Raw genomic sequence first — 15,903 nt, 5'->3', positions numbered from 1 at the left:
GCTACCGTGGAAGCTTGTTTCTCTGAGTACTGAGCTCCATTCCTACAAGGGTTGGCTCCTGGTAGCCAGGCTGGCTAGTTATAGGACAGGCACATTCTCAGTGTTACGTCACCTGTGAAGGAAACCATGTAAGAATTCATAAGTGCTGAAAAGAAATGGCGTCATCTGTCACACGAAATAATCACAGAAAAGCTTCCTTAATTTCAGTACTGTAATCACACCACAAATTTACACTGCTGTTTGTACATCTTTCTCCACCTCTTATGTGCTTCCCACGTCTCATCTAGTCCCAGTAAACTCTCCACACAGAGTTGTTGCAGAGCAATTACTCATTTCCCTTCTGTGCTCATCAGAGCTAGGAGGCTTTAGCCTGTTGCTGTGAAGCTGGGGCTAGACCAGCACCAAGGTGTGTGTCATCCCCTTGTGCTGTCAGGAGATTCTCTGGACTATCTGGTATCTAATATGCCCATAGTTTTTCAATATGCATCCTGATGTTTTTCTCCCTTCTCTCTAGGTTGTGTTTTGATGTTTTAGGTCTACAGGTAACAGCTGTCATGCTACAAATACAAATGGAAGTAGATTGGTTCTGGTTTTAGCATTAACCATTTTAGCTTTTAGATGACTGCTGGGAATATTTTATTTAAGATTGTCAAGAATTGATAAGTGCATCTGTTCCAGAGTGAATGTTCAGTCTGTGACAGAAATTATAAAATTATATTCACTTCCAAAGTATGTGGTGCTATGTGGATGGGCTTTGTGGAACTGCTGCTGGACACCAGGGGATTTTACTTTTATTCCAAACCAGTTTTAGGTCCATCCAAGTGGATCATACTCATGGGAAAGGCAAATGAGTCTTCAGAACTGCAAACTCCAGCTCTTGGGTGTGCAGTAGAAGCCTAGGACAGATCTGTCAGATTTGCAGCCCAGTCTACAATTTCTTGTAGACAATTTTAAAAATTTAGCAATAGATATAACAACATACCAATAAAAATAGTAGTTTGTGTTAAGGAAATTTTTGCCTCCTGTGAGCTCTCAGATTAGTATTAGTCAGACTGTAGGTTTTACTAAAATGGAGCTAGATGCTCTATTCAGCAGAGCTGAACAGGCAAAATCACTTTGAGTGAGAAAGGAGAAAAGGTTAATGTGGAGCTGTTGGGTGAAACACAGTCTTTCCAAATTTGCCATCTAGCTCAAGATCATCAGTTCCCAAAATCAGTGTCACAAATAGGGTCATGAGCTCGGAATTTAAATGTAAATTGGGTTGTGCATGCCCAGACACAGAGGCCTGAAAGGAAATTTTTGTCTCTGCTGAGCCAGCTCTTCAAAGAAATCTTTAGCCAATAGTTAAATCTTTAGCCTGTGGTTTGTAAGTCTCATAAAAATGTAAACATTTCAGTGTAAAAATGATAATTCAGTAAGCTCCTGTACTTCTAAGCCATACCAAATGCTCAACTAACAAAAATAGCAGAAAATAATTGATGCCAGATGCTATCAAAAGTGTGGGATAAATGCATGTCAGAGTTCCAGGTACAGTGGCCAAGGCAGCAAACAAACAAATTCCTCTATCTGCATACTCTATTCTATCAGGTACAAGAAGGCCATAGATGTGACAACAGTCCCAAAATACCAGATGAGACTAACTGTAAAATTTAAACTCAAGTACGCATTGGCTTTAGTTATATAACAGAGTGTGTTTTGCAGTCAGGGTACTAATGAGTTGCTAATTCTCACTCAGAGTAAGAGATTTGATTCCCAGCATATCTGCTAACTGGCCAGTCTGCTCCTCCCTGGCTGGAGCCTGCCACCATCACTCTCCTGGGAAATACTTCACAAAGCAAGATGTCCTAGTTGTTTAAGTGGGAGGGGAATGTCTGATTTAGCAGTGTGTGTTCTCCCAGTAAAAATGTCCTGTGGCATAGTGTGAGCCAGTAAGAAACTCTGTGATCTTTAAGCTAGAGATGACTGTGTCCAATAGAAATTTTCTGATTATGTAAATGAGTTCTTAAAAATGCTTTACATTTCTTTCAAGTACCAGAAATGTTTCTTTTAATGATGTTAGCTGTCTGGCATTCTGATTTAATTATTCATGCCTTATTCTTTCATATTTCTTTTCCTTTTGACACACTGTCAAAAAAGAAAAAATCAGTTAAATAGTTGAGAACATGTGAACTGCCATAAACAATCACTCTTGTTTGTTTCTCTGCAGAACAAAAAGAAGTTAAGGTGGGAGAATACAATGCTGTGGATGACACATTGGTAATAATCAACAACAGCATCAGGTTCCAAGGTAGGAGACAAAACTGGAAAGAGGTGCAGGAGTGATACAGATAGCTGTATGTAGTTTGTAAGACTATGTGCTCTTAAAAAAATGTTTTACGATTTTTAATATCAAATGCTGTGACACTGTAGAAAAATAAGAGGGAAAAAGTGCTTTAAAAATAGAATTCTGAACAGAAAATTGCAGTGTTTTGATACCATATACTTCTTTTTTATTCCAATGATAGGGCAAAATCAAATTTATATGTGTACACAAATGTTCTTTGATAATTCAAGAAGCAGGTTCTTCACCAATGAATAATGTTCTATTTCATCCCCATTTCCCACTCCCCCAGCTCATCTCACCTGAGGGATGCTTTTATATTCTGTGTTTGCAGACATGAGGAGGAGGTAGTTGTTTTTCTTTGGGAGGTATCTGGTAGGTAGTTAGAAAATAGGTTTTCAAGATACCAAGGCTGGCTTTAACATGGCCCATGGGAAACAGGGCCAGAGAGGGTTTTCAGACCAGCAGCACTCTGAAGATCCACAGCAGGCATAGAGCATTTCTTGCTGTGTCTTCCTGCCATTTTTTATCCCATGCTGCTCCATAACATAGGGACTTGCTTGGCCCTCAAGCAGCTGGAGTGCAAGCATACCCATGGTTTTAAGAGCCCATGGTCATGGCAGCCAGGTGTAAGCTGGAATGAGTTTTAAGGGTGTCTCCTGTTGAGTATAGGCGTATACGTTCTTTTCAAAGCTAAATTTTAAGATTTAATCTTAAACTCTGCTATGGTGCAGTTCAGTGAGAGAAAGTGAAGTCAGCTTTGTGAACTCTGTGTGGTTTTCCCCTGGGATTGGTGAGGTGGATGATCATCGAGCTGTTGTACAGTTGTACTCTACTACACCTTTCCCCAGCGTCCCAACACCCAAGGTTTGCATGACCATGGGTGGAGTTTCACTGCAGTGATCTAATTGTCCATCTGCTGGAGCTGTCCACCCTTCCTTTTGATATCCCTTGCTGGACTTAAAAGAACACAAATACACATTCTCACATGTCTCCAGGGAATGAGGCTTTGGAAATGAAGAGTGCAGAATCTGTCATGGTTGCCAAAGTCCGGGAAGCAGCAGATTACTTTTTGCTGCAAGGAGGAACTAATGATGTGGTTTAATATTGATTCAGTCCATTAATTTCCAGAGAATATATGTAGGATGGATCAAGTTACAGAAGACTGCATTTGTTCAGAACTTTTCATCTTTACAGACAGTATATGATGGGGAAAAGTCTCTCTACAGTCTTTTTTAAGGACAAGACTGCTAGGTCTGACCACATCTGAAGGTGGTCTTTCCACCCATAACCTGTTTTATGGTAGTCTTAAGATGTATTATGTGACTCACAGTGATTTTCCTTTGACTCATCTTAGCTTTTCATTGAGACAGTTGGATATTCAATGTGGAGGACACTGACTTCCAGTCAGTGGAAGTCTAGTAACTTTAAGTATTTTAAATAGCGAGTAGTAAAAATGTTCCTGTTTTAACCATTTCCTAAAATTCCACAGCAACAGGAAGCAACAGGATTGAATGGCCAGTGCACAAAAAAGAAAGTAAATTTTGTTGACTCACTGTGTGTTTATATATTTAATAAATACAAACCATCAATATACTCTGTAGAGTGTAGAAACAGTAGGGTGAAATTTTATTTTTTAGTGTTAGTACTTTTAAATCAGGCATGTATTTTATTGGTTTTTTGGCTTGCTATTTGTCTGATTTTATGAATTTCCATGGACTGTAAATACATGCAAGGTGTAGGGAAAGAGGAAAATCTCAGGTACTTTTTGCCAGTATTAAATCAACAAATGGACCCTTCACTGTCACTTTTTAGTAAGCATCTAAAGGATTTTTTTTTCTGAAAAGTTGGGCATAAAGGCCAAAGGATAGCAAGTTTCCATGGTCTGAATCCTTTCAACTTAACTCTTAAAGGTAAAGCTATTTTATTGTGTAAATCCTGGAATGTTCTTTTAGGTGGAAGGCAGAAGAGTGGATGTAAAATTTAGCCATGGCAGCTGCTAGTCAGGTACTCACAGCTCTGCCTCTGGAGCTGCGCTGTGAAAGGAGCTGCTCAGCCCTGTGGCCCTTGCAGCCCCTTCAGAGAGACGATGCCAAAGGACAGGCTCAGGAAATGTAGGGCACACCAATCTGTTTCTGGAGGAAGACAGTGATGCAAAAGGCCTTTTGCCAATCTCCTGCACCAAGGAAAAAATTTGTAAGCAGGTGAAATGGAGTGTGGGAAGTCAGGGATGCAGAGCTTTATTGCAGTTGTCGGAAAGTGATTCTCCTCACTAAACCAAGAAGCCTTTAATTACTTGGAGCTGACTGTCGATGAAGTACACAGCTTTAAACGTAGTTTTTAAGTTCAGACATTCAAATCCACATCTGCAAAGTGGATCTGTCCCTATAAAACTTTTGCTATCCATTTTCCCATATTGTTCCTTTCTACAGAATCCTGAGGGCACCAACAACTCTGCCTTCCCTCCTCCTAGGGCTTCCCCCACCATGTCCACAGCCCAGGACCACATTTCAGCCCCAGGGCATCAATCCCTGTTCCAGTGATGCTACACTAAGGCTTATCTCCAGACAGGCTGTTAGAATTTGCTCTGGCAACAACAGTGGGCACAGAAATGAATGATGCTTTCTGTTTTCTACTCATTGCTCTGTTAATTGTTTCAGAAAAGCATAACCTCCTGGTAAAATTTACACTCAAAGTATGCATTTTAGAGCTTATTTACTTTAAAATTAGGCTAGTTAGCATGTATAGGGTTCTGCACTGGGGTATGGTTGTGTCTTTTCTTCCAAAGAGAATATTTACCTGGCCCAGAAATGCAAATCTTCATGTCAATCAATGTGACTAACATATGTCTGTCAAAGTCAATGATTTCATCAACTACTGATGTGGTTCACAGTTGCTAAGTGTGCTAGTTCAAGGTATAGTGCTTAGGTGAGGCAAAGTTTCTTGCAGAAATTCTACATCTGGTTGAGCTGTACCCTTCTTTTTCTTCATGTAATTCTAGGAGTCGAGCCTCCGAAGGACAAAACAATTATACAAGAGGAGCTGCGCAAAATCTCCCTGCCTCTCTACAGCATCCTCTCTGCCCTCACAATCCTAGGAATGATCATGGCCAGTGCTTTCTTGTTCTTTAACATCAAAAACAGAAATCAGAAGTAAGACATTCATGTTACTTGTATCACAAATTCTTTTGTATTTAATGCTTGTTTGTAGAACCAGTCATGTAAATATATCTATCTACATATGCACGTAAGGAAAATGTGAAACTGTGGAAAGGTGGTATTTTAGAACTATTTAATTGAAATCATGGGGTAATATACTCACATTGAAGCAGACTGTATTTAAATTCTTTTATACTGTCTGAAAAGTGTAATTTACTATTTTATGTTTGACTGTCTGCTAATAACATTAACCCTAACTAATTAATCCATCAGTAAAAGAGGAGGTCCTTTTACTAAGCGTTCAAAAACCTGAAACAATGCTAAACTGTATAAAACAGCAAATACTGTGCATGCCTTTAGATTTCATGAAATTCTAGAAGAGTTATCTCTTTGCCTGGTTACAAAAAGCTCTTCTTTATTGCTCTAGTGGCCTAGCAGTAATATTTTCCTCTTTATGCACTATCACCTTTTGTCCATAGACTAATAAAGATGTCCAGTCCCTACATGAACAACCTTATTATCCTTGGAGGGATGCTTTCTTATGCATCTATTTTTCTTTTTGGTCTTGATGGATCCTTCGTCTCCGAAAAGACATTTGAGACACTTTGCACAGTAAGTAATTCCATATATTCTAGTTCAATTCTTGTTGAATTCAGTCTCACAAGAAACAGAAAATGCAAACGGAAAAGTTCAGTAGTTGGATGTGTTATTCCTTTAAATCACTGATTCTCATAGCTCTTTCCTGGGATATTATCTAGGACCAAATTCTAAAACATGTACAAAGCTTCATTATGGTGGTGGTGTTTGTTGCTGTTGTTCTTATTGTTGTTGTTATTATTGTTATTGTTTTTTATAGAAAATTTCAAATGCATGGTGATTTAACCTCAGACTGAAAGGGTAGATGTATATTCCTGTCTTGAAGTCATATCTAGAAAGATTATTTACTAAAGATGATTTTTGTGTTTGTAGCAGGACAACTTGTAATACTTGTAAAGCTGCTTCTTTATACATTCCATATTATTTTAAACTACATGGCTGCTGCTTCTCTAGATCTCTTTAGTCAGTCTCTTAGGCCACTTCTCCAAAGATTTCTACTGCTATTTTCATGTTGTGTTATAAATTCTCACAAGCCTAGATTCATATACAATACATTCTAGTTAAAACAAGCAACTCTGAAATCAAATTAAATATGTCCACCTAGAAACTTGTCATAATTGTTTGATGTGATATGCACTTATTCTGACTTACAGATGTGTTTTCAAAGAAAGGGATAGGATACTCCTTCCAGAAGCAGTACAAAACAGCATTTAAATTTATCCAATATCTTCTCAAAAAAATCTATGACTCTACTTGACCTGTTGCCTAAAAATATCACACTTACTCAGGAGTTAGCTTCACTATCATTTTGATTCTTCTTCACGTCTCTAGAAAGCTGCAATTCACAGCACCTGTTGCTTTTAGGAGTCTGAATTTCTGACGTCATGGCTGTCAAGAGAGGAATTTTATTTCAAAAGGACAATTCAAAACATGAAATTTGATACCTAAAGCTGGTTGATGCAAATACATCCCAATATGTCAACTGAAGTCCTCCATACTGACTAGAATCCTTATGGAAGTGAAACACCATGTGATCTTTTTAGACCATTTCAAAACACTGGAGATTCCATAGCACATGCCAAGATGGTCTAGAAGACTTACTATGGGTGAACATTTAAGGAAAGTCTTACCTTCCCTAGCTGGGCCTGGACACAGCTGTATTTCAGACACCTAAACTTTAGGAGCTTCAGGAAAGGAGATGTTAAGAAAACTTTAGGAAAGGAGAAGGAAAGAATCTCCAGTCTTCCTACAACTAGAGCTCGAATTCTCAGTACAGCTAGTAGAAAGTGATGCTTTAAAGATTTAAAAAGGATGATCCTGTTCACCTCTCACAAACTAGTCTATAACTCTGTGAATACAGTGGGGCCAGTAGGAAGTAGAAGATTATATCATCCATTTTTTAATCAGGAATTATGTCCTTTTTTGTGAAATAGCTTCTGATGGAACAGAAGTGTCATTAGGAATTCATTGTTGATGTCAATCCCCATTCTTTTCTCATCCTCCATTGCAGAAGGATCTAGTGGCATGGGACACAATTTTTTAGTCTTGATGTCTGCTCAGTCTTGAGGGACTTGTATCCAGAGCTCTTGAGTTCCCTGACAGGCTGCAGGCCATTGTATGACTGGGCTATAGTCATGCACTGCTGAACAGAAGGAAGTGGGAACCAGAGGTACTTATCAGCATCTAGCTGTTCTAGGAAACAGATTTCCAACCAAATGTAGCTATATAAGACTAAATAAGACTAAATTTGAGTCCTGTTTTACATGTGAAACAGCTCAGCCTTAACTCTGAAAAATGAACCAATATCTAAAGTCCTGTGCCTCTGAGCTAGAATATTTCTTCTGATTTTTCTCTAATCTGCCTCTCAAAATGTAATCGCTAGTCTCATTTTCTAAATGCAACAAAATTTAACTGTGGGCTGCTTATTTTGTCAAAACCTATGTATCTCTTCCTTTTATTCCAATTTGTATCTGTAGCATTATGTTAGGTCTGTGTGTCTGCCATAGAGGGGTAGATCTTCACTTGAGTACCACACTTACTTGACTTAGGTGACCAATAAAAGAAAGGGGTGGTGGAGAATGCTGTGTCCTAAAGCCAAACTTTGATTAAGAAATATTACCTCATGCCTTAAGCAGAGATTTAAATTTTTTTTATACATGGTTAAATGCTGTATAAACAGAGCAGAGTCTGAGATTTCTCCTCAGAAAGCTTGGTTTCCCATGTTTTCAGTCCAGCACAGAAGTATTTCTGATTGTGTTTTCCTGTGCATGGCTACTGATGTATCTTATGAGCCCCAGCTCTGTCAGCAATTAATACTACAGTCATAGATGCAGCAAATCCTTCAGTAGCCACCCATTAGGAAGGTTTTTTCCAACATCCTACTCATTAAAATAGTTATTTTAAATTTTTTCCTCCAATTATATTCTTTTAAATTGGACAGCTTATATTTCTCCTAGATATCATCTCTACACGGCTACCATTCACTGTGACAATGTATTTTTACTGTATCTAGAAAACTCTGAATTGGCGCTGGGAAATTCATAAATACGGGAGGCAAACACACTTACCTGTTGAATAACTCTTGTCTCTCTCCTCCTCTCCTCAAAAAACCCACCAATTGCTGGGTACAAAGTATGCATTTGGCTCCATGTCATCAACATCCCTATTCCAATGTGGGCAATATGCTCAGTGGTTTCATAAGGTCTGCTTTCAGATACAAGTGCTTATAGGATCAGGCCAGGACAAATCTCTCTTCATCATCTCCCTTGAAATGCATGATTTTGTTTATTCATTCTAGCCATGAGAGATTAGTTTAAAATTCCCATTTTATTTCAGACTGTGGCTAAGTCTCTAAAAAAAGCAGTTACAATTGAGAACAATCATAAAAAGCCATTGAGGCAAGTCGTCAGGGTGTAACAACTGTATCTCGGACACAGAGAAGAGCCATATGTCAATGAAAGGAGATGTTATTTTGGAAGGGAAGCAAAAGTTTTAATTCAAGCTTTATAAGCACATGCAAAGCTATAAAGCTGTTGTTAGTGTTATCCCCTGTCTAAACCAAGCCATCACCCTCGCTGTCTTCTGTATTTCAGAAGTGATGAGGTCTCACCAGAGTAGCAGTATATACACAGTAGCCAGTGTACTCAATTGGATATGTTATATATGGTCTCTGTTTAATATTTTGACAATTTTTGGCAAACTTATAGGAGGTTCTTAAAACTTCTGTGTTTACTAAGGTGTTCCTGCCACAGCAAAGGGATTGCAAATAGGTGGTCTTTAAGGTATTTTACAATCCAGGCCATTCTATCATTCTGTCCTCACAAATTCAGGAAACATGGTTTCCAGATTGTAGGTATTACATTCAATTCTTTTGGATTTGTTTCCTCTATAGCATGTTGTTTGTAGTGCTGTTTGGAGGGTGAAATGCTTTGCAACATCAGCTCTTTTTTTACTTTTCAACAATTTAAGCCTATATGTGGCATATGCCTAATGCTGTAATATTCCAAGGACACTGACACATGACCCAAAATTACACCAGTAACACCTGAAAGGTTCAAAGGATTTATTTGCTAAGTTGTACTACCACTTTACACTCTGTAAGGCACTGGGTGTAGGAGGAAGTGGTCTATAAGTTATTATGCTGAAACATAGAAACAAGTGTTACGTGGAGTTAAGAGTCAGCAAGCCCTTTAAACATATAGTAAAATAATTTGCTGAATAAGGTTATTATATTAGTCTTTAAAATTTTAAAATGTGGACTCTGTGACAGAGTGATAGAGGGGATAATTGGTTCCCAAACACACTAATTTTTATCTTGGTATGCCTATTTTCTATGGAAAGGTAATCAAGTATATTTAAATACATAATAATTCTGTGTTTTCACAGTAAGAACTCATAATAGCAAATGTAACATAATTTAATTCCATGTCAGAATTAAAGATTAGGTATCATATAACTCCAATTACATGGAATTAAAATGATCTGGAGCAGTGAGTTCTGAGAAAGTGGTCAGTGTATTACTGAAGCATTAGATAATGTCTTACTTAACAGCAACTTTATTGGTTGTACAGAAAAAGAAATACAATATTTCATTACGTCCATACGTATGCCAAAGTACCAAGTATTTTAGAGAGAGAGAGAAGGAGAATGATTTGTATCATTCATGGTATCATAGAAAAAAAAAAATTAGAAGTAAGGGTGTGAAATGAGATGTGATGCCAACTGGAAAAATGCAAGCAAGTGGAAGCATATTTGAAAGCAGTCATTATATGGAAGAGAGAGACTCAAAATTAGCAATGCTAGTGACATATCCTATGAATAGAGTTTAAAGTGACATACTAAATAGAGATACTTAAAGTAGCGAGAATATTAGATACGATCATAACGTTTAGACTTCTGTAATACACTCCACTGAGAATTTCATGATTTACATTTAAGATGAGTAATGTCTTTCCAAGTCGGAACTGCTATTGAATAAAAAACTACTATGGTCCTGAGGACAACCATTGTCTTCTCTGTTATGCATCTTCCTCAAATAAGTAAATCTAGTTATTGAGTTGGGGCTGAAGATGTTTAAAGTACCTCACGTAGTTCTCACCAATAGTTCCACAAAAAAAAAGGTCTGGTTCATTAGGTAGTAGTAGAGTGAACAACTCTTCTCCTCAGTCTTGGTAGTTCTGATGTGCAGCAGGACTTTCTCCTGGGGAGTGTGCTGCACTGGATCATTGCAGTGCTTGGGAAGGGGCAAATGATCTGTCTTGAATAATTGAATATAGGGTTCATGTTTGATAGGAGATACCTATTCTGCAGATAGAAATTGCCTTTCAATATCCTTAACAATCCAAAGTATTCTCAAGGGTGTCACATAAAATATAAGAGGATTTAAGTACTGCAATTTGCATAGGCACTAAAATAAAGCATGCTTTGTCTTGTTCATCTCACTAGTTAGCATAGTTTATATGAATGGCCAAAGATAGACAGAGGTTCTGTGATTACAGATGATCTTACTGAGCCTAGTCAATGTTTTGGCTTGGATAAAGTAAAAAAAAAAAAAAAAAGGCATGAAGGTTTTTGCACATTGCAGGCTGTGCTCAGGCTCTTAGATTTCAGTCGGTTGCTCTCAGCCATGGTGTGGACATTTGGAAACACTCTTTGCGCAGAAAGAAGAAACCAACCCAGTGGGGTGGGATGGAGAGGCAGAAAGAGAGGAGAGAGTACAGACCACTGACAAAGTCCAGCTCATTACTACAGTGTGTGTGTGTGTGACTACCCAGAAATTGTGTTTTTCTCAGAAAAACGTCTTGGGGACATGTGCATTCATGGCAACAGTAGATGTTATAGACCTTATATCTTCTCAAAGGTGCATTTTAAAATGTGACCTTTAAATGTATCCAGATACTCAGATGCACTTAGCGTTTTCTTAATTATGGGTCATGAACACTTTTGACTCTGTGCCTTGCAACAACGTGAAAGGCAGGGTTTTTTCCTTTTTACTGTTTCTTATTTAATATTCTTATATCTGTCATGCTGAGAGAACAACTAGTCGAGGTAGAACTCCATGGTCCACATTTCACCCTTTCTAGGGAAACCCTGAACCTCTGAAGGGTGGGGATTGCCATGTGATATAAGAGTGGAGAGGCATCCTGAAAAACGCATCAGAGAGAGACTTATAGACTGTAGTGAGGAACAGGGAGGAAAAGACCCTTGTGAGCTGTTGTGGATCGGGCTCCTAGGGTTGGGAGCAGGCTGCAGGGTGAGGGGGATGGTGGGCAATTTACTAAAACTCCAAAAGCTGGCTGAGTGCAGATCTAAAAGGAGGGAGAAGATGTACGAACCTTCTGTCTTTTTATTTATTTCTGCTTTGTCTTCGCTCATCGCTTTGCATTTCCTCTGTTTAACCAATTTTGAGGCAACAGACTGAAATGAAAACATGTAGGCAGCACCACCACTAAAGCTGTGGTTTTCTCTCTGGGTAAGAGGCTCTTAGACTAGACCCTGTACTACCAAATAGTCATGTGGCCTTGATATTTGCATAGTAGTTGATGATATGGTCTTATTCATGCCCTATATGCTCTTCAGGCATTCCCCATAACTCAGGGTTTTGTTTTGGTTTGTTGTGGGTTTGTTTTTTTTTTTTGGGGAGGGGGGAACATTTCCTTTCTTTAGACTTTATATTTGCCAAATCCTTTTGCTCAAATTGTTTAGTTTTGGCCAGGAATTTAAAAGAAAATCCAACAGACAGACACTCAACTTCTATTGAACTGCAAAAGGATTTAGACCTCTAATCTATTTCTTTGTCTCTGGAAACCAGAGCCTTTGTTTGTGTTTTTCATCTGGCCTTTTTAATTTTGTGTGTATTCTTCAGTTTATTTCCTACTTAATTGTTTAGCTGTTAATTTTAATCTTCCTTTTCTGTATAATCACTTCCATAATTGTTCTCACTGTCGTTCAGTCTGAGACTGATCTCACTCCTATTTAATTCGACAGCAGTTCTGTTACTGAGTTTAACATGAGCCTGATCAGCTTCTATTTTAGTAAATGACATTTTCTTGAGGGTAAAGAAAAAAGAGTACAGACAAAAGTTATAAGGCTGAATAGATCCTAGAAACAAAGTTATGTCGTATACTGAAGCATATATACCACAACCTTGCCAGAGATTTATTAAGGTAATATTTTTAGAATGTTTTCCTCTCCTTCAGCAGAAAAAGGAGACAATTTTTAGAGCTTCCTTATAGAAACAGGAGAAATGATAACATCTTTTACACTACCCATAGATTAACTCTGAAAAATGATCTAAAGGATATTAAGAAATCACTACAGGAGATCTCACAGCATGCAATGAACCTCTGTATTTAATTTATGTGAAAACAGCAGGATTCAATTCTCTAGCATTATTGCCACTTATGTTTTACAGAAATCTATGCTAGTGCCACACAAATTCTAAAAAAAAGAGCTAAAAGTCATAAAAATTTGTCAAAAATGCCTGATACAAATGAGAAAAGTATAATTCAAAGGGATGAACTCATTCTTTAGGGTCTGCTTGTGTTCACACAGCCAATTTTGCCATCATTAATAGAAGCAGATCCATAACCCAGAGAAAACTTGTTGAGATGACACATTATTGTTCATCATAATTATCCATTATGTCCCCAGTTTTCCAAGAAAAATAGAAGGTGCTTAATTTCCAACTCCTGCATACTCCACAGAAATCAATGCAATTGTCCACTTAAAGACAATTGTGCTCTCCAGGCCTAAATGCACAGCATGGTTTATTTTCACATTTGTTCCTTTTAAGTACCTAGATCTAGTACTGAGATGCCGCCAAGCTGCTCAGCAGCAATGTTCAGCTGCATCCTAACCCTGTGGGAACTGCAGCTTCTACCCAGGGTGTGTGCAGGTCTGGTTCATTATTGATATTCCTTAAGTGAATCAGTCCAAGTCTCATAAACAAAGCTGGAGAGCCGAGTGTCAAGTTCTACAAAAGAAAGATTTGCAAGTTTTATTAAAAAATTAACATCTTGAGGTGGGGAAAAGTGTTTGCAAGAATCTTAAACCTGAACAAAACCAAAAAAACTTTAAACAGAAAAGTCACCTAGAGAAGTGATAAGAAGTTTGAAGCTTTTAACACAACACATGAAGGTTTTTTGTGCTGATACTTGGGGTTTTTATTCATCACTCTGAGTCTTTAATCTCATCTTCTTTTTTCACTTGAGATTGGCAAACTGGATTAACACAGCATTAACAAAGCTGCAACGTGGAAAACCTGAGTGTGTAGTGTGCTCAGTTCAGGTGGTTATATTTTTTCTTTCAATTTAACAAAGCAGTAAAATACATCACTTGCTTGATCCACAACATTTTCATGAATGCAAGATCTTCCCAGGCATTCCTTGCTCGATTGTAACTGTGTGATCTTCTGAATGCATAGGCTCTGATGGTCCAAAAAATGAAAATATTGGAACTTCTTGAAAAATGGAAGTTTTAACTTTTCATGAATTCAGTTATTTTTCCAAGATAACCTTATTTTATGATTTTATATAGAATTGTAATTATATTAAAATAAAATATTTTAAATTAATTCAAATAATATTGTTTACCTGAAAGTTAGAACACCTAAAATGCTGGGTTGATTTGTAAGCTTCATTCTTAGAATATATAAACAGAGGTTTTTACTTCTTTATTCAGAGTGTTTCTGGTACTTTCACCACTTACTGATTTTCCCTTACTAACTCATTGTTCACAATAAGATGGCTTCTTTTATTAATAAGGAGTGGTATATCAGGTAACTTTTATGTCTGCTGCACAGATTCATAATTAGTAAGCACTTCGCCATTCCCATAATGAGATGATGGGAGAGACTCAGATAGATTTGTGTGAAGATATCAAAAAGCAGCAAATTTAGACTACCCAGCAAAAGCTCAAGGTTGAGAGGAAATAGGATTGAATTCAAACTATTGTTACATAAGATTGTTAACCTACCCGTGCTTATTATCTGGCAGAATAATTGTCTTCCTTGAAAAAAATAAAAGATGTTTAGCACCTTATGGATAGGTTAAAAACAAAGGGGTTTTACTACCAAAAGAAAATAAAAAGTAATGCTCCTACTAGATGTAAGAAACATCTTGTTCATATATGCAGTGGCTCTTAAGCTGAAACTTAAAATAAACTTAAAATAATTGTTTGAAGTTTAATATTTGATGAAGGTAGGGTTTTTTTTAAATACCAGTCATATCTGTTTCAAGTCTGCAAGTCAAGATCTCTTTCTTTGTGGAGATACTTTCAGTGTTTACTGTTTGTCAGCTGTGCTATCCACCAGATAAATGTTTTCTAGGTTTTTTTAGTTATCACTGGTAATGCACCTGTAAGAGCTTCTATCAGGTAATTTATAAAAAGAAAAAAATTCCTAAATTATGTTTTTCAAAATAGACCCTAAACCAAAATAGTGTAGCACCTAAAAGGAGAACAGACATAAGAAACTCCATTTTACTATCTGTGTAGGAATACTTGATTGCTGTATACCAAATTATAGAATTTCCTTTGACATTTGCAAGTTGTGTTTAAATTATAGAAAACAAAATATTTTTAGGACATATTCAAATAGTCACCTCATCTTATTTATAAAAAAGGGAACCAGGACTTATGAGCTGGTAATTGAATGTATACCCTGAAATAATTGAAGGCATCAAGAATTTTGTAATTAATTAACCATTTAAGAAAAAAGAAAGAATTTTTTCAGGTTTTGTGTCTATTTAGGAACAGGCATTTGAATGCAAGTTTTTGTCTACTGAAGAGAGACTTTCCTTCCTGTTTGGTGGGTTCTGAGGGAAGGGTGATCTTCTTCTGGGCAGACGCAACATTAGAAACTTCCAGCATGGGAGAATTGCTGATCAATTGTACAACATCATGGTCATGCTTTTCAATTACTGATATTTTTATCACATTCTTTCAAATGAGTAGGATGTGGAGGTATAATACATTTAAGAATATAAATGAGCAGATATAAGAATTTCAGAGACTTTTGCTGTTTTCTAAATTTTTCATTTTGCCAGCTGCATTAATGAATTATAGGAGATGAATTTGAGGTCATTTTCTCCAAAATTAAAAATTAATTTTCATCTGAAACTTACCATCTCCTTCTTAGCAACAATGATCTCATTTTGACAAAATCCTGGTATATTTAAGCTAAAATGTTTCCTATACAGACAGTAGTTATGTTATTCTAATATGCACAATCCTAATCAGGGATACATAAAATTTTTTGAATTAAACATGCTAGAAATAACATTTTTCTGAATATTGAGTTAGAAACATATTATGAGCATAATTGAATTT

General features: G+C 37.1%; 1 protein-coding gene across 1 annotated transcript in view; it reads left to right on the top strand.

Moving 5' to 3' along the window:
- Positions 1–15,903, top strand: part of GABBR2 (gamma-aminobutyric acid type B receptor subunit 2) — a gene marked incomplete at both ends in the record, with an annotated part of 450,697 nt that overhangs the window by 291,864 nt on the left and 142,930 nt on the right. Inside the window, 3 exons of the mRNA XM_084216671.1 lie at positions 2,207–2,287; positions 5,322–5,472; positions 5,958–6,090. Of these exons, the coding sequence (XP_084072797.1) occupies positions 2,207–2,287; positions 5,322–5,472; positions 5,958–6,090 (365 nt within the window). The remainder of the gene's footprint in view (positions 1–2,206; positions 2,288–5,321; positions 5,473–5,957; positions 6,091–15,903) is intronic.

This window comes from Fringilla coelebs (assembly GCF_963513975.1).
Source record: "Fringilla coelebs genome assembly, chromosome: 1".
NCBI lineage: Eukaryota > Metazoa > Chordata > Aves > Passeriformes > Fringillidae > Fringilla > Fringilla coelebs.
The sequence above is the reverse complement of the archived record's forward strand: the minus strand, read 5'-3'. Positions and strand labels throughout refer to the sequence as shown.